The sequence below is a fragment of the Ipomoea nil genome, unplaced genomic scaffold (assembly GCF_001879475.1).
Source record: "Ipomoea nil cultivar Tokyo-kokei standard unplaced genomic scaffold, Asagao_1.1 scaffold1096, whole genome shotgun sequence".
Classification (NCBI taxonomy): Eukaryota; Viridiplantae; Streptophyta; class Magnoliopsida; order Solanales; family Convolvulaceae; genus Ipomoea; species Ipomoea nil.
In genome coordinates, this window is record NW_017617524.1 from 1619093 (window position 1) to 1638198 (window position 19106).

Sequence of the window (19106 nt, forward strand, 5' to 3'; positions counted from 1 at the left end):
GGTGACTACTCTTCTACAGCGTCTATCCACTACGTTCAAGATCAGGGATCTTGGATCTCCCAGCTTCTTTTTGGGCATCCAGACTATTAAGTCAGGTGACGGGTTCGTTCTATCTCAGCGTCGTTATATGATGGATCTCCTAGGGCGCTCAGGGATGTCTGACTGTAAACCTCTCGCTACACCGGCTGCTGTCACTAAATCAGTTACGCCTGCTGAGGAGCCGTTTGATAATCCGACACAGTATCGTCGCATAGTTGGAGCGCTACAATACTTGACCATCACTAGGCCCGACTTGGCGTATGCGGTCAATCGATTGTGTCAATTCATGCACTCACCGACGGTAGATCATTGGGCGCTTGTAAAGCGGGTTCTGCGCTACATTAAGGGGACTCTCGACTACGGCCTCCGCCTCGACCCGTCTGCCTCGACCTGTATACATGCCTTTTCCGACTCGGACTGGGCTGGTTGCCCAGTAGATAGAAAGAGCACCAGTGGTTTTGCGGTTTATCTCGGGACCAATCTTGTTTCCTGGTTATCGAAGAAGCAGCGTACTGTTGCAAGATCCTCCACTGAAGCCGAGTACAAAGCCCTTGCAGACGTCTCCGCAGAGGTCACCTGGGTTGTGTCGCTGCTCCGGGAACTTGGAATGCATTCCGGCCAGCCTTCGACGCTATGGTGCGACAATTTAGGGGCTACGTACCTTTGTGCCAATCCGGTCTTCCACGCACGCACAAAGCATGTAGAAATCGACTATCATTTTGTTCGGGACAAGGTCGCATCAGGAGAATTTGTCGTCAATTATGTGTCTACCACGGATCAGCTAGCGGATATCTTCACCAAGTCTCTTTCAGCGTCAAGGTTCGCAACGTTACGAGACAAGCTCAATGTTGTCTCCCTACAACCTTGTGCTTGAGGGGGTGTGTTAGCATGTCTAGTATTTTATATTTATTATTCTTATAATGTATAGTCATAGATTAGTGGTGGTAGTTCTATTTGACTTAGCTCTCTATTAGTTAGGATTAGTTAGAGATTAGTTCTACGATATACTCTGTAATCCTAGCCAAAATCTGTGAACACAAAAAGTAAACTTTGTATATATTCACAAAATTCCTTGTACAGTGTGTGTATAATTCAATGCAGGTACAAAATCTCTGTCTAGTCCTCTGATTCTTCACTAACGTTATCTATGGAAGTGCCTCCGGGATTCAAATAGCGTAGCCTCCGGGATTCAATTGGCGCGTGCCTCCGGGATTCAAGTGGCGTAGCTTCCGGGATTTAAGTGGCGTAACTTCCAACAACGAGCGTCAAGAATTTAGAAGTAATCAACCCTGCAAAGTTTGAAAACACATGCAATGGATTCAAGCTGCTTTAAGATCCTCAAATGTCTTCAAAGGACTTCAAGATCTTCGAGACAATCAATTCTGCAAAGTACCAAAGTACCTGCAATGGATTCAAATTGCCTGCAAAATCAACAAAAATGCCTTCAAATCTTCAAGCGTTCTTCAATGCCTTCAGGCTCTTCAAATGCTCTCAACTCCTTAAGTCTTCAAGTTCTTCCAGCTTTCAAGTGTGGACCATGAACCATGAGGTGAATTCTCTAATCTACTTTTTATTATGATTTACATAGCACTGTGTGGACCATGAACCACACAATAATTTGCCATAATGCAACAATTGTTATACCGTGGACCATGATCCACAGTTCTAGGTGGACCATGATCATTAAATTAAACTGTACTAGAATTAAAGTGATACTCCAGTGTTGCTATAATGAAACTAGTGTGTGTGGAAATGAAGCTAAAAAACAAAGTTCATTTCAACAACGTATATTGTCAAATTAAACGGTAGTATAATTAAAATGATCTTTTAGTGTTGTTATAAAGGAACTAGTGTGTATGGAAAATGAAACTAAAATTCAAAGTCATACAATAACATATATTGTCAAATGAACATAGAGTGTCGTAATTAAAATAGTACTTTAATGAGTTGTCAAATGTACTCAAGATTGACAGTCGTTGAATAGTCTTGCACACCACCTAAGTATCTACTTCCATTCTTCTATGCATTGACAATATCTCCATCGGGCTGAACTGCATATCATAGTTTAGATGAGTCTCTTTTTCATTGTCATGTTTGTCACCTAGGATGAGATTCACATACGCCATGAACAGTTTTATCGTTTCACGCTTTATGAAAAAAGAACTCGCCAAGTAAACGAGAAGAAGAAACTCGTCAAAACAACGAGAGGAAAAACACAGAAACTGCAAACAAAATTAAACCAGTAAAACAAAACAAATGAAAACAGACGTGCGAATAAGGGAGTAACGACCGGTAGTAGGTGAGATGGAGGGGTGGGGCCAAGCGTAACCGGTGGCGAAGGTAAAGAATGGAAGAGAAGACGGTGAAGGCGGAGAAGACAATGAAGGCGGACGTTGTTTATGGTGGAGATGGCGGCAGAGGAAGACGATCAAACGCCGCCACCGATCCGCGCTTCCCGGATCCCGGAGGCGACGGCCATGTAGAAATTTAAGCAGTTGAAAATCAGAGACGAGAGATAATTAGAGAAACCCTTTGTACTTTAATATTACTATAATTAAACTAGTGTGTGTGGAAAATTAAACTACAAAATAGAGCTCATGCAATAATGCATATTGTCAAATGAAACTATAGTAAAATTAAAATGATACTTTGGTATTGCTATAACGAAACTAGTGTGTGTGGAAAATGAAACTGAAAAACAGAGCAATATTGTCAAATGAAACTGAATTTAATTAAAATGATACTTACTTCATAGACCACACTACTACATGCATCATGGTCCATAGTAAAATTTGCCATAATGAACGGTTGTTATACAGTGGACCATGGTCCATAGTGTTGTGTTGACCATGTTTGTCAAATGAAACTGTAGTAGAATTAAAATGATACTTTAGTGTTGCTAAAATGAAACTAGTGTGTGTGAAAAATGAAACTAAAAAAAAGAGCTCATTTAACAACGTATATTGTCATATTAAATTGTAGTATAATTAAAATGATACTTTAATGTGAGTTTTTTGCACTTTTGGTCCCACGACTATAGTGGCACTATCAGGATTGATCCGCGACTTTCAAACCATGCAATCTCGGTCCATGACTATTGTTCACACACACTTTTTTGGCCGGGAGGACCATTTTTGCAACAAAAATAATAGTCGTGGACCAGGATTGCAAGGTTTGAAAGTCGCGAATCAGTCCTGATAATGCCACTATAGTCATGGGACCAAAATGCAAAAAAACTCCTTTAATGTTGTTAAAACGAAACTAGTGTGTGTGTGAAAAATGTAACTAAAATCCAAAATCATACAATAACATATATTGTAAAATGAATGTTGAGTGTAATTAAAACAATACTTTAGTCATCATATTATAATTAAACTAGTGTGTGGAAAATGAAACTACAAAATAGAGCTTATACAATAATGTATATTATCAAATGAAATTGTAGTAAAATTAAAATGATACTTTGGTATTTCTATAATGAAACTAGTGAGTGTGGAAAATGAAACTGAAAAACAGAACAATATTGGCATATGAAACTAAAGTGTAATTAAAATGATACTTACTTTATGGACCACATTACTACATGGATCATGGTCCACAGTAAAATTTGCCATAATGCAAGACAAATTTTACTGTGAACCATGGTCCATTTGGTAATATGGTCCATAAAGTGAGTATCATTCTAATTACATTTTAATTTCATTTGATAATATTGTTCTATGTTTCATTTTCATTTTTCACAGTCACTAGTTTCATTATAGAAATACCAAAGTATCATTTTAATTCTACTATAGTTTAATTTGACAATATACAATATTATATGAGCTCTATTTTGTTGTTTCATGTTCAACACACACTAATTTAATTATAATAATGCTAAACTATTGTTTTAATTACTTCACGTTCATTTGACAATATATGTTATTGTATAGTTCTGAATTTTAGTTTCATTTTCTACACACACTAGTTTCATTTTAACAACATTAAAGTATTATTTTAATTATACTACAGTTTCATTTGACAATACATTGTTGAATGAGCTATGTTTTTTAGTTTCATTTTTCATACGCAATAGTTTCATTTTAACAACACTAAAATATCATTTTAATTCTACTACAGTTTCATTTGACAATCATGATCCACATAGCACTATGGACCATGGTCTACTGTATAAGAACCGATAATGCAACAGGAATTATACTGTGGATCGCGGTCCACAAAGCTTTGTAGACCATGGTCCAAAACGACAGACACTATAGTGTATCTAAATTGACACTGTCTCACGTATTATTTTTATTATATTATCAAATGAAACTGCAATTGAATTGAAATGAAACTGTTGTTGTGTTAAAATGAAACTGCAGTGTATACAAAATGAAACTGAATAACAATTTCACATATTTGAGTGTATATTGTTCAGCGAAACGGTAGTTATATCTAAATGATACGGAGTACTTTAGTTGTGTTGAAATGAAACTACAGTGCATATTTGATACCTGAACCACAATGCATTTTGGACCGCAATCCACAGTATAATTTTCCATAAGGCAAAGGAAAATTATGCTGTGCATCCGTATGCACCGTGCATGGTGCATACGGATGCAAAAAAAAGACGTTGTTTTGCATCAAAATGCGCGTCCTACTTAAAAAAAATCAGTTTCGATTCCCAGCAACAAAATTATGTTGTTCATTTTTTAGTTCATTCATTTTGAATTTTTAGTTATGAAATTATGGATGTATAGGTATGCAATTCTGGATTTATAGTTATGAAATTATGGATGTATAGGTATGCAATTCTGGATTTATAGTTATGAAATTATGGATGTGTAATTATGCATGGTGTAGTTATGCAATTCTGGATTTTATAGTGATGAAGTTATGGATGTATAGTTATGCAATTCTCGATGTATAGTTATGAAGTTATGGATGTGTAGTTATGCAATTATGGATTTATAGTTATAAAATTATGGATGTGTAGTTATGTAATTTTGGATGTATAGTTATGAAATTATGAATGTGTAACTATACAATTCTGATTTTTTTTTTTTTTTTTAAAAAAAAGTTAGACGTCGAAACAACGTCGTTTTTGCATCAGTATGCACCATGCACGGTGCATACGGATGCACAGCATAACGATTGATAATGCAAACAATCGTTATGCCTTGGACCCGTGTCCAGCATGCTTGCTGGACACGGGTAACAGTGCCGTTAGGCACTGTTATTTCCTTTTTTTTTTTTTTTAAATTTCAGATCACTTTGTTATAGAAGTATATGTTCATAATTTTATTACTATATGTTAATAACTATACATTCATAACTCCATAACTGTACGTTCATAATTCTATAACTGTACATTCATAACTCTATAACTGTACATTCATAACGTCATAATTGTACATTCATAACTCCATAATTGTACATTCATAATTTTCGAAGCTCTATGTTCACAATTTTAGAGCTCTATGTTCATAATTTTATCACTATATGTTCATAATTGTAAGTTCATAATGTTAGAGCTCTTTGTTCATAATTCGATCAATAACTGTACATTCATAATTCCATAACTGTAGATTCATAATCTCATAACTGTAGATTCATAACTCCATAACTGTAGATTCATAACTCTATAACTGTACATTCATAATCTTCGAAGCTCTATATTCACAATTTTAAAGCTCCATGGTCATAATTTTATCACTATATATGTTCATAATTGTAAGTTCATAATGTTAGAGCTCTGTGTTCATAATTTCATAATTGCATAACTGTACATTCATAACGGCATAACTGTACATTCATAACGGCATAACTGTACATTCATAATCAAAAAAAAAAATAACGCCGCTAATGCCGTTAACGGCAAAACACGCGCGAATTTTTTTTTTTTAACTAAATGACGCATTTTTTTTTTAAAAACGACATCGTTTTGGGCCCGTGTCCACAATTCAATGTGGACACGGGTCCAGAGCATAATTTGCCTAATGCAAAATGCTGGGCTGAAATATGCAATTTGCATGGCCCAAAGAGTTTAGGAGTTTGGCTTGCTGAACGGCCCAACCCGTCTGGTTGGGCCGGGTTAGACAGCCCTAACCTTGAGGAAGGTGTTCCGTCAGCTACAGGCCTACAGCACTCTCATTGGCCATTGCGTCTCTCTCGCTTTGCTCAACTCTCGAAAACCCCACTGCACTCTCGACGGCCGGCGGAAACGCCTTTTCTCCGGTGAGTCCACAGCCACGCGCGCGAACACTCTTACTCTCTCTTTATCTCGGTTGTCAAAATGAAATTTTTTACATATGTGAAATGAGGTCAGGGGATTAGGTCTTTTGGGGGCGGTGTTTAAGCTCTTCATTATTGGAAGTTAGTTGGTATTATTATTATTAGTATATTAGTATTAGTATTTTTTAACCATGTTGCTGTTCTATAACCTCTGATTTTTTTGTGAGAGCTCGCTCGCAATGTAAACATGGATATGGTGAATTGGGATTTAGAGAGTTGAGAACGCCTTTGAATGCTACAGTGGGAATGCCTAACCTAGAACTCAGCTGCATTTATGTAAATTTCTTGTAATTTCTAGCTGACTGAGTGTGTTTCTCTGATTTCAATTCACCCTGTTTAATGGGAAGTCTGAACTGCATATGTGCTGGATTGAATGACTTTACTGTATATTTATCAAATCTTAGTCATGGAAGAAGTTGGGATGTTGGACTACGTTGGGCAAAGTATGCCTCTTGCCAGTCTGGGGTAAAATTAGTCTCTTTTGGAGATTATGATGAGGGATCCAAGCATCTTGAGATAAATTTAGTAGTTACGTTATTGGTCCCCTTATGTAATGTGACCTTTATGATGATGAAGTTGCTCCATATGTTTTATGCTTTTGAAGGTGATATGTGCACACTAAGTTTATTGATTTTCTTTGAATGACCGTGTGTCTATATGTAAATGCAAGATTCTATGGATATTAAATATTTCCTCTTAGAATGACATTCTTTGTCTCACTCCTTGAAATTCCAGAATTGAAATTTGAGTGGATATTGAAGTAAAGAGCAGAAAAATGTCTAGAAAAGGATTAATGGAGCAGGATCTAAGTAAGTTGGATGTAACACAGCTACATCCACTATCACCTGAGGTGATCTCTCGTCAGGCAACAATAAACATTGGTATGCTCATTGAAATGTAAAACTGCAAGCATCATTTTGTCCTGCATATGTAGTTACGTGCATATTTTGCAAGCAGGCAAGCTTTTGCTACTGTCATGCATTCAATACTAAAGTTCAATTTTTATTTTCAGGCACCATTGGCCATGTGGCCCATGGGAAGTCAACAGTTGTAAAAGCCATATCTGGTGTCCAGGTTTGTCACAATCTGTTGAGTTTGTGCATATAAGTGCTTACGCTTTGAGGAATCCTTATTTTCTGTGTAGTCACTCTTACTTGGATACAATTAACAATGAAGCTTGGTTGAAGAATAACTAAGTAGTGCTGCTAGTCTTTCTGTTTGAAGCCATAAAAGTGTAGTTACCTAGGAGAATGATTTGTATATACATAAAAAACTTCTAATATATTGGGAAAAAAAAAGAGTTTTAGAATGGTTTCAGTATATGCAATACTTGTATGCAAACTTGTGAAAGCGTGCGCTTAAAGTGCAAAAGCGAGGTGAGTGACGAGGTGTTGCTCTGCCTGGGCAAGCTTTCCGGCGAGGCGGCGATGAAGTAGCGAAAAGCGAAGTGGCACGCTTTACCATACAAAGCGCAAGTCAAAGGTCAAAAAAAAAAAAAACTAACGAAACAAAATTCTAAAATCAACCCTAAGTAGCTAAAAAACCCTTCTGCCTCACCCCCAGAGCTCCGCCCTCTGCTCTGCTCTGCTCACCCCCTTGTCCCTCACTGCTTTCTGCCTCGACCATCATCGCTGCCATTTCCTTGTCGCCTCGCCGTTGCCTCCTCCCTGAGAGCTGAACTCAGAATCCTGAGGTAAATTGCCACGGCTTCTTGCTCTGTATTGTTTTTTTTTTTTCTTCCTTTCTTTCTCTTCTTAGTTGAAGAAGACGACTGAGATATGAGGTTAAAATGTTAAATAGGAATAGAGTTGGAGTCTTGGTTGGACACATGGCAGTAGTAGTGTACACTTCATAGTACACTTTTTGTTTTGTGTTTGTGGTTGTTTTTATTTTTTTGTATTAAGTTGTTTCGAAATTATTATAATTAAAATCTTAAATTTCAATTTACATTTAATTCAATTAAGCTTTATTATTGAATTATTGATTGTTGAATTGAATAATTTGTATTTTTAGGTCAATATTAGTATGTTACGATATTACCATAATGTCTAATCCAAAAAATCAAGATCCTGGATGGGACCATTGTATTATCACTTTATGAGATTATCAGTTTATCACTGTTTATGTTATTTTGCATTACTATTTGAGTATTTTGAGTATATATATGAATTTTTTAAAAAAGCATCGCTTTATGTGAAAAGGCGACGCTTCGCTTTGCGCTTTCGCTTTAAAGCAAAGCCCGGGCTCGTTGCTTCAGTGCGCTTTTTCGCTTTGAAAAGTTTGCTTGTAAGTGCTGAGTTGTCTCATCTGAAGCAAATCTATACTTGCTGGTAGTCTGACTTGCATTTTTTCATGTTCTTTGTAAATGATGTAGTAGTTTTATATAGAAAGAATAGTTGTCAGAAGAGATAGTTGAAATTTTTGGTAATATACCTTCTCTTTGCAGACTGTTCGTTTTAAAAATGAGCTTGAACGTAATATTACGATTAAGCTTGGATATGCCAATGCAAAGATATATAAATGTGAAGATGAACGTTGCCCTAGACCTATGTGCTACAAGTAAGTTTTGGTGATATGGGAAGGGACTAAGGGAGGCTGTCTTTTTGATTCACTCTAGTAGCTTCCCTGTTACGTACAATATCATTTTGTAGGGCATATGGAAGTGGAAAAGAAGATAGTCCTATGTGCGATGTGCCTGGTTTTGAGAACTGCAGGATGAAGTTGCTGAGGCATGTGTCATTCGTTGATTGCCCAGTAAGCTCCTAACAAAATATCCCATGGGATTCTTTCTTTTAATAATTGCATTTTCGTCATTATCTAATTGCTTCATTGCTCCACATTATCAGCTCACAACCTTGTACCCCATAACTTTGCAAATTTAGTATTCTTATCTGCCAATCTGTTAATGCAAATCATTTTCTTTGGTCTGATCCCTTATATATGTCCAAAATAGAAGTGCATGATTTTTCAATCAATGTCTATTGCATGAAAGTACGGAAACATCAATATTTGCTTTTCCTTTCAACAGCTGTGCCTGCTTTTCTACAATTCTACATCAAGTGTTTCATCCATCACAATGTATTATCAGATATAAGATGACAGTCTTTCCTTTACTTCCTTTCTTGTAGGGCCATGATATTCTCATGGCTACTATGCTTAATGGAGCGGCAATTATGGATGGAGCTTTACTTCTAATTGCTGCCAATGAGAGCTGTCCTCAACCTCAGACTTCGGAACACTTAGCTGCCGTTGAAATTATGCGCCTCCAACATATAATCATTCTTCAGAACAAGGTTGATCTAGTGCAGGAAAATATTGCCATCAACCAGCACGAGGCCATTCAGAAATTCATCCAGGTTAGTGGGTTTAACTGAGGTCTGGTCAAGGTTTCTCTACTGGATCATATTCAGGAGTGTCAAACCATATTAATTGTATTTTTCAGGGCACAGTTGCTGATGGTGCACCAGTGGTACCTATTTCTGCTCAATTAAAGTATAACATTGATGTTGTGTGCGAATATATTGTGAAGAAAATCCCCATTCCAGAACGGAACTTCACTTCAGCACCAAACATGATTGTTATCCGCTCATTTGATGTTAATAAACCTGGTTTTGAAGTTGATGAAATCAGAGGTGGCGTAGCTGGTGGCAGTATCTTGAAGGTATGCTTGTAATTTCAAAGTCTTTAAGTAAGTTGTAGATGTGTGAAGTAATCACTGATCAAGGATGTGACTTTCATTTTTGTTATTTGGTCTTTTCACTGTAGTTACTAATGGTCATGACTAATTTATAGACAGGCTGGATTTCCATGGGAATTATACTGGATTAGTGATTCAAAGATATTCAATTCATTGTGCAGGGTGTTTTGAAGGTTAACCAAAAAATCGAGGTTCGTCCTGGTATTGTTGTCAAGGATGAGAATGGAAACATCAAATGCACCCCCATATACTCTAGGATAGTTTCATTATACGCTGAGCAGAATGAACTCCAATTTGCCGTGCCTGGAGGATTAATTGGAGTTGGCACAACCATGGACCCAACGCTGACACGTGCTGATCGATTGGTGGGACAAGTCCTTGGTGAGGTTGGGTCACTTCCAGACATTTTTAGTGAGCTAGAGGTAAAGGGTAGTTCCTTGGAATATTTTTCCTATACTTGTATCAGTTACTTTCTATGTTTACTTTGTTTGGCATCGAACCCAATATATATTTTTCTCCTTTACTGCAGGTGAATTTCTTTTTGTTGCGACGCCTTTTGGGTGTCAGAACAAAAGACACAGAAAAACAGGGCAAGGTCACAAAGTTGACAAAGGGAGAAATTTTAATGTTGAATATAGGATCTATGTCTACTGGAGCTCGTGTCGTTGCCGTCAAGAATGTCTTTGCAAAGCTTCAGTTGACATCCCCCGTGTGCACCAGCAAAGGCGAGAAAATTGCTCTCAGTCGGAGAATTGAGAAGCATTGGCGACTTATTGGCTGGGGTCAAATTCAAGCCGGAATTACCCTTGATGTCCCCCCTGCCCCATTCGAGTGATGTAAGTCAACATTTTTTGGAGAACATGTGAATCTACAAAAGACTTGAATTTAAAACATGGGAGGACAAGAAACTGTTGGAAAAAGAATTCAGTAGAGATATGATCATTTCGAATTTTGAATACTAATCACACTATTATATTGTCTTGTGTTGTTTTATCCCAATTATATTTTCTTTTTTCTTTTTCTACTCAAAATATTTGCCTTGATGGAGTGTTCATATGTTGTAATTCATTAGTCTTTTTGTGGATGTCAATGTTTTACTCCTGTGTAATAGTCTGCAAACTACATAAAAGGTAAAATCTCACTAGAATGATTATGTATGATTTCTGTTTACTACCATTTTGATTATATATATATTGAGTTTGCTTGGGTTTATATATGTTGATAATGCAATTGTTATGGTCACTCAATTACTTAAATGCCACTGCGATTTCTATTCTCAGGAAATGAATGAACAATGCACTTGGAGTGGCATTAGAGTAAGTTCAAGGGAGGTTTTTTGGTGAGTTTTTAGTGTATTGTTGGAGGAGAGAAATGACGATGTGATATATTAGGGGAAAAAATTATATTTTTCTACAATAACTTGTTATTTGGTTTTTTGAAATTAAAAAGAAAAAAATCAACTCGTAACCTTTTTGAAGGCACGAATAGCGCCTAACAGATAGGCGATCATTTCACTTTTTTACTATTTATTTATACTCAAATTAGACTTGAGAATGTTATATGGGGCTCATTCTCATGTGGACTAATTCAATATATAATTTGACTTTAAAACTGTAACTAATATAATTACAGAATAATAACAATCTCTAACAAAACAATTTCATGTTCTCATTTTATCACCAATATATTTCATTAATATGTCAAAAATAAATAATTACATGCATGATGACATCAAGTGTTCAAATTTCATTGGGAGCATAGTTGTAATTATTTATTTTTGACATATTAAGGGAATATATTGGTTGTAAATATAATTAATTTTAAATATTTATAAAGTAATATATGAGTTAGAATATAAATATAATAATGTGACAGTGACAATGTCAACACCATGTAAGCTAATTTAACTGTAATATTAACACGTTAACTATTGTTCTTAATTGCACCACTTTATAAAGAAAAGTACAATGACTAAATTGGACAAAACACGGTAGTAATCTCATAGGTACTTTGACCCATGGTTGCAAGATGTAAGCTAATATTGATATGTTTATAATTAAAGTAACAACTGGGTGGACGTGCCGGAGTGGTTATCGGGCATGACTAGAAATCATGTGGGCTTTGCCCGCGCAGGTTCGAATCCTGCCGTCCACGCTTTTATTTCTCTTAGTCTTCCTAGAGACCTTGTAACCCATTCCCGGTCTCTGTGGGGGGCCGTCGGAGCGAGGAATTAAAACTTCTCCCCATTTTCGCCTCTTCCTTTGTTGTTTTGAATTTTTGATTTACAGGCATGCCGCCTTCGTTTATTTTTGGGGATTGTGTTCTTGAAAGGCAAACATGAAATCCGAATGGAGGAATTATAATGGTGGCTCTGTGTCCTCATCATCTGAATACGCGATTAATCTGCAAGCAATCATGGCGTCTCATCACCATTCTCAAGCTCAAATGCAACACCATATCACATATCCACCAACTCCAAGCTCAAGCCCTCACCAATGGCTGCCTCTCTCCGCTCAACCAAACTCCTCTCCTCACCCAAATCCTCCACTCCTTCACTTCCCTCCTTCCCCTCCCCGCCTCTACACCCTCCATTGCCACCCACCTTAACTACGCCACCGCCATTTTCAACCTCATTCGCACCCCGTCTTCCTTCTGTTACAACACCCTCATTCGATCCCACGCCCTTCTTTCTTCCCCCACTACTGCCCTCGGCTTCTTTACTGAAATGCAGAGATCCGGCGTCCCCCCTGACTCGCATACTTTCCCTTTTGTGCTCAAGGCCTGTGCTTCTTTGGGTTCGAGTTTTCTTGCACGGGCGCTCCATTGTCAAGCCCTGAGATTTGGGTTCTTGGTGGATGTGTATGTGGTCAATAATCTTGTTCATGCCTACTGTTTGAACGGCGGAGTTGAGGATGCGTTTCAGGTGTTCGATGAAAGTTGTGACAGAGATGTGGTTTCGTATAATGTGATGATTGATGGGTTTGTTAAAGCCGGCGAGACGGGGAAGGCGAGGGAGTTGTTTGATGAAATGCCTGTGAGAGACACGTTCTCTTGGGGTGCCCTTATTGCAGGCTATGCAAAAATGGGCCAGTGCAGGGACGCTATCAGCCTGTTCGATCAAATGCTTGACTTGAATGTTCTGAAACCTTGTAATACATCATTGGTTTCGGCTCTCTCAGCTTGCTCGCAGCTGGGGGAGTTAGAGAAAGGAATGAACATACACAATCATATCAAGCAAAATGGAGTCTTTATAGATGCATACTTGGCCACTGGCCTGGTCGACATGTATGCCAAATGCGGCTGCATAGAGGCAGCTCGGGAGGTGTTCGAGACATGTATCGAAAAAAATCTCTTCACATGGAATGCCATGCTTGTTGGATTAGCCATGCATGGTCATGGCAAATCGCTGCTCGATTACTTCTCACAAATGGTGGCTTCTGGCACAACACCTGACGGGGTAACCTTCCTGGGAGTGCTAGTGGGCTGCAGCCATGCAGGCATTGTTGACGAAGCAAGGAAGCTTTTCGGGGAGATGGAGAGCGTCTATGGAGTCCCCCGAGAGCTGAAGCACTACGGGTGCATGGCAGACTTGCTGGGACGCGCAGGCTTGATCAAGGAAGCCATGGAGATGATAGAGGGAATGCCAATGAAGGGGGACGTGTTCGTGTGGGGGGTTTGCTTGGAGGGTGCAGGACGCATGGGAATGTGGAGGTTGCAGAGAAAGCTGCTGAGAGGGTAATGGAGATGAAGCCTGAAGATGGAGGGGCTTACTCCATACTGGCAAATGTTTATGCCAATACAGAGCGTTGGGATGAGTTGGTGAAGATTAGGAGAGTGATAGATGGTGGGAGAAGCATAAAGAAGAATGGTGGTTGCAGTTTTGATTCATTTGAATTGTATCATATAGAAAGAAAGCTTATCTAGAAAGAAAGCTTATCTAGAGAGAAAGCTTTATATCCTGCGAGATTAGCTAAGTGTTAGACTACATGACTTAAACTACCACTCTAGCGGCAGAGTGAGAGTGAACTCTCCAAGTTGACAGAAGTGTGTTGATAGAAGTGGAGTGGACTCTCCAAGTTGACAGAAGTGTGTTGACAGAAGTGGGGAGATAAATCCCTTCCAAGTTGACAGAAGTGAGGAGATAAATTCCTTATGCATAGAGTTAACAACAGAGTTTGCCTTGAGGGTTCCTATGTCACCCAAAAAGAATAGAATTAACTCTATTTTTAAAAAAAAAAAACTTAGGTGAGGGTTCCTACGTCACCCAAAAAGAATAGAATAATTTTTTTTTTTAAAAAAAAACTTAGGTGATCCGCTTCGCTGCAATTAGCCTGCCGGTCAGATGCGAGTCTTCAAGTACACACAAGAGATTCAATTCAGACCTTCCATCATCCTTAAGTATTTTTCACATAAATAATTTGAATCCCACATTGTCACTTCTAGTCATGATCTTTAAATCAGACAACGAACCAACCACATCTCCCAGGACTAACTCTATTATTTTATCATAACTCATTGTGATTTTGAACGATTGGTGTACACAGTATATAAATATGAAGAGTTGTGATTTTTATCAAAACTCATATCAAATGATAAAATATTTGGTGTTAAAAACATTTTTCTTAATTTGTTGATCACTTTGTATTTACAAACTTTACCACCTCCTATTTTTCAATGACTACGTAACACATGGTGACACGATAAAAGTGTATAATTTTAAGAATTATGTTACATACCCTTATATTTATCACTCATAAATAGAAAGTTCTTAATGTGAAAATTGCATATTTGTGATGTGGTATGTTTAGATAGTTATTGCTTGAATGTGGTAATAACACTTTGCCATTTCAAGAGTGATTGTTTTTGAGTAACACTTATATAATGAGTTAATACCCAAAATGGTTATCGACTATAATGATTTTTCTCAATTTCGTCCAAAATGACTTTGGTGACTTAATGTAGTTCCAGACTTTTTTATTTTTGCTCAATTTAGTCTTCCGTTTGTTATTCCGTCAAATTGGTGTTAAATAAAGAGACAATTCACTAATCTCAATATTGACATATCTTTACTCTCAACCCCTGCGAAATGAGAAATCCATTTTTCTTTTACGAGTTACTTCCAGACCTGCAAATATAAACAGGTCTGGGAGTAATTCTAGAGTAATTCATAAAAGAAAGAGGGATTTCGTACTTCACAGGTCTAGGAGTAAAGAAATGCCAATTTTGAAATTATTGGATTGTCCCTCTATTTAACAACAAATTGACAGAATAACAAACGGAGTACTAAATTGAGCAAAAACACAAATTTAGGACTACATTAGGTCACCAAAATCATTTAGGACGAAATTGAGAAAAACCATTATAGTCGAGCACCATTTTGGGTAGTAACTCATTATATTACTGTTTAGCATCTTATTTTTAAATACACAGTCAATGGTTTACATTATTTAAGAAAGGGTGAGTCTCCTATGAGAACATATCACACATCTTTTATCCATGAAACGAATCGGGTCAAGATGTTAATGTTGTACTTATACTGGAAAATATAATGTTAATAAAATAAATGAATTGTTTTTTTACTTGTAAGGGATTTTGAAAAAAAAAAGTAATATTTTAAAATCAAATGTAATTGATGGATAAAATAAACATAAAGGACTAATCCGTATAGCCGGTCCGTCATAATCATCAACCCGATGGAACTAAATCACTCGTGACCAATCGTACCATTCATGTCGACAGGCCTCGTGACAGAAGAAGATGTTCTCGAATCACCTTTGGAGTCGCCCTGATGGAGAGCTACCTGGCCGGTCTACCGTAGGTTGGCCGATCGGCCTACAATGTGACGCAACCTGCAAGCCGGAAAACCTAACTTACACGACAAGTAAATGAAGACCAACTTGCACTTGTAGAACGGCGATTGACAGCTTGCAGGTATGACGATTCTATCGCCTTGGTCAGTCAACCTACGCATAGCTGCGGAGTGACCGACTGACCAAGCCAACGAGAAGACGCCACGTCAAGCCACTTGCAGCAAGTGCATTAAATGCGTAGACCGACTTAGTTAGTATAAATAGGAGGGTTTCCCCCTCACTTCTCATCTTCATCTCATTACAACTACTAAACTCTACTTGTAATCTTCACTCTGTAACGTCTCCCTACTTGTGATCCACCCTACATTGCAATCTACACCATTTGTAGCAATCCGTACTCATTTGCTACTTGTAAACTGTAATACTACTTAGCCTAGAACCGCTCAGTCGTCACCCGATCGACCGACCTAGTATTCGTAGTGTAATCGTAACTCCCGATTTCATTTACGCGATCATTGGCGTTGTCTGTGAGGATCTGAACGAGTCACTTTCTCGTTACTTTTCTTTCTTCACAACAAAATCTACCTTGCTTGATCAAAATGGCAAACAACATGAGGAGTCGGAGCCATCAATATATATATATGTATATATAGGGCTGTGCAAACCCGACCCAACCCGTCCGATCCGAAAACCGAAACCACCACATCCGACCCGCCCGTGTTCGATTAGCCATATCCGAACCGAAGCATAAACGACGTCGGATAAAGGAGGTCGGATAGGGTTTGGTTTTTTCCCATCCGACCCGTCCGACAATCCGATCTAACTAGGGTTAGGTTTTATGTGTATGCTAGACGACGTCGTATGAGGTGAGTATATATGTATGTTGAAGCCTTGTGAAGCCAGATGCGCAACCCTACTCTTCTCTCATTCTTTGAGACTCTCTCACTCTCAGATCTCTTCTCTCGTTCTCTGCTCTCTACTCCTCTCAATCTCATCCTCTCATTCCTTTGAGTCTCTCAGACTCTCACAGTCTCACCTCTCTCTAGTCTGTACTCTTTGAGACTGAGAGTCTGAGTCTCTCAGACTCTCACAGTCTCACTTCTCTAGTCTGTACTCTCTGAGACTGAGAGTCTGACTGTATGAGACTCTGAGTCTCTGTGGACTGTGAAGTCTTCGACTGTCCGATTGTCCGGTGGGCGGTGGTGGACTGGTGGAAGCCTTTCTCGAGTTGGTGGTGGAACGTGACTGGTGATTAGAGGCCTTGTTCTCCGGGGAATATTAAGGGGAAACCAAGTAAATCAGAAACCCCAGTTTTTCCATTGTTTTTGTGATCTGTTGATCCTTTTCTCTCTGTATGTTCATATGCTCGTATATTTGTGTTAGATTATGCTATGTTGTGTTCTATTCTCTGATCTATTATGGTGGAAGCAGAAACCTAGTTTTTGTTTTTGTGATCTGTTGATCCTTTTCTCTCTGTATGTTCATATGCTCGTATATTTTTGTTAGATTATGCTATGTTGTGTTATTCTCCGATCTATTATGGTGGAAGCAGAAACCCTAGTTTTTTTTTTGTGATCTGTTGATTCTTTTCTCTCTGTATGTTCATATGCTCGTATATTTTTGTTAGATTATGCTATGTTGTGTTCTATTTTGTGATCTATTATGGTGGAAGCCAAACCCTAGTTTTGTACTTGTGATTTGTGTGGACTGTGATATTGTAATCTATTGAGAAGTTCCAGATTGCATCTCACTTGTCTCTAATTTTGTACTTGTGATTTGTGTGGACTGTGATATTGTGATCTGTTGAGAAGTTCCAGATTGCATTATCACTTGTCTCTAATTTGTACTTGTGATTTGTGTGGACTGTGATATTGTGATCTGTTGAGAAGTTCCAGATTTGCATCTCACTTGCCCCTAATTTTGTACTTGTGATTGTGTGGACTGTGATATTGTGATATTGTTGATACTTGAGAAGTTCCAGATTGCATTTATTGGTGGAAGCCATTAAACGTTGAAATAAAAGTTAAAGGCTTGAATGTGAAATTATCAAGTTTCAAACTTGAAATTTCCATTTATTGGTGGAAGCCATTAACTGAAATCCAGATAATGATGAATTGGATACAATTCCTGAATCTGGATTTCTTTCATTATTTGAGTATGTTTATGGATGTATTACCTTTATTGAATATTTGAATGTAAATATGTAAATATGTAAATATTAAAATGTGAAATCTTGATACATGATGGCACAAAAAGTGTCTGAATCCTGATTTCTTTGTATGTTTATGTGAATGTGATTGTTGGCTTGTTGCCTTTGCTGAGTAATTGATGCCCATCATTTTAGATGGAAAGCATCAATGTTCCTGACTCTGGACCTCAACCCTCAACTCAAGAGGGACATGGAGGACAAGCCCAAGGCACTGAGAATCCTGCTCAGCAGCTCAGGTTGCTCCTGCTGTTCCTGCAAAAAGAGGAGGGTGGTTGAGTCTAGATCTCCAGTCTGGGATCACTTTGAAAAGATTAAAAACTCTGAAAATATAGTGGTTAAAGGCAAGTGCCTTTACTGCCTGAAAGAGTTTTTCAGTGAGCCTAAGAAACATGGCACATCATCTTTGAAAAATCATATGCTGGCATGCCTTAAAAATCCTGTTTCAAAGGATATGAGGCAGTCCCTTCTCACATTCAATACTGTTTCAACTTCTGCAACAGAGGCTCCTGTGGGGGTTTTGGGGACTTGGGTCTTTAATCAAGAAGCCATTAGAAGGGCATTATGTGAGATGATCATAATAGACTATACACTCATGCTGCAATACTTGCCCCCACCTAACATGAAGAACCCCCAAAGCAACAAACTTGCTTTTAAAAAATCTCATTAGCTTATCATTAGAAGAGCATTGTCGACTGGCTCCCACACTGTGAACACATTTTAAATCCCCCACCCAACAGACAGCTCTCTTAAGGCTTTGGCATTATACTCCCCCTATGAGAAGAAGGGACAAAGAAATGATTTTTTGAACGCCTCCACTGGTCATCAATAAAATGTGCTAGTAATGCACATATAATTAATCCTTTGGACAGCAAGTCCAAGTATCAGTCGTTAAACGGACACCTTTGGTGCCCACCCTAAACAACTTTTAAGACAACCTCTCATCTATGGAAGATTTGGTAGATATCCCTGAAATAGTCCCACCTAGAGAGGATACTGAAACTAGGACAACGCTACAAGATAAACTCTTGACCCCTGACCCTCAACAAACCTAACAAGGGCAGCTTCATCTCATTAT

At 38.1% G+C, this 19106-nt stretch overlaps 1 protein-coding gene, 1 non-coding gene and 1 pseudogene across 2 annotated transcripts; all 3 read left to right on the forward strand.

The window, feature by feature from the left end:
- Window positions 1–6142: 6142 nt before the first annotated feature.
- On the forward strand, window positions 6143–11182 carry LOC109183082 (eukaryotic translation initiation factor 2 subunit gamma-like). The gene is made up of 9 exons (XM_019333304.1): window positions 6143–6258; window positions 7051–7196; window positions 7328–7389; window positions 8762–8874; window positions 8967–9069; window positions 9444–9671; window positions 9758–9976; window positions 10174–10434; window positions 10542–11182. The coding sequence occupies exons 2-9, from the start codon at window positions 7091–7093 to the stop codon at window positions 10845–10847; spliced, it is 1398 nt and encodes a 465-aa protein (XP_019188849.1). The 5' UTR covers window positions 6143–6258; window positions 7051–7090; the 3' UTR covers window positions 10848–11182.
- A 902-nt stretch (window positions 11183–12084) lies between these two features.
- TRNAS-AGA lies at window positions 12085–12166 on the forward strand. The gene has a single exon. It is a non-coding gene; the product is annotated as a tRNA-Ser (tRNA).
- A 68-nt stretch (window positions 12167–12234) lies between these two features.
- Window positions 12235–13906, forward strand: LOC109183052 (annotated as a pseudogene).
- Window positions 13907–19106: the final 5200 nt, after the last annotated feature.

What these genes read in the sequence shown, in the direction of transcription:
- LOC109183082 (XM_019333304.1), top strand. Translation starts at nt 7,091, where the DNA reads ATGTCTAGAAAAGGATTAATGGAGCAGGATCTAAGTAAGTTGGATGTA. An exon ending in TCAGGCAACAATAAACATTG is followed by an intron (nt 7,197 to 7,327) that starts GTATGCTCATTG and finishes TTTTATTTTCAG; the next exon opens with GCACCATTGGCCATGTGGCC. An exon ending in CCATTCAGAAATTCATCCAG is followed by an intron (nt 9,672 to 9,757) that starts GTTAGTGGGTTT and finishes TGTATTTTTCAG; the next exon opens with GGCACAGTTGCTGATGGTGC.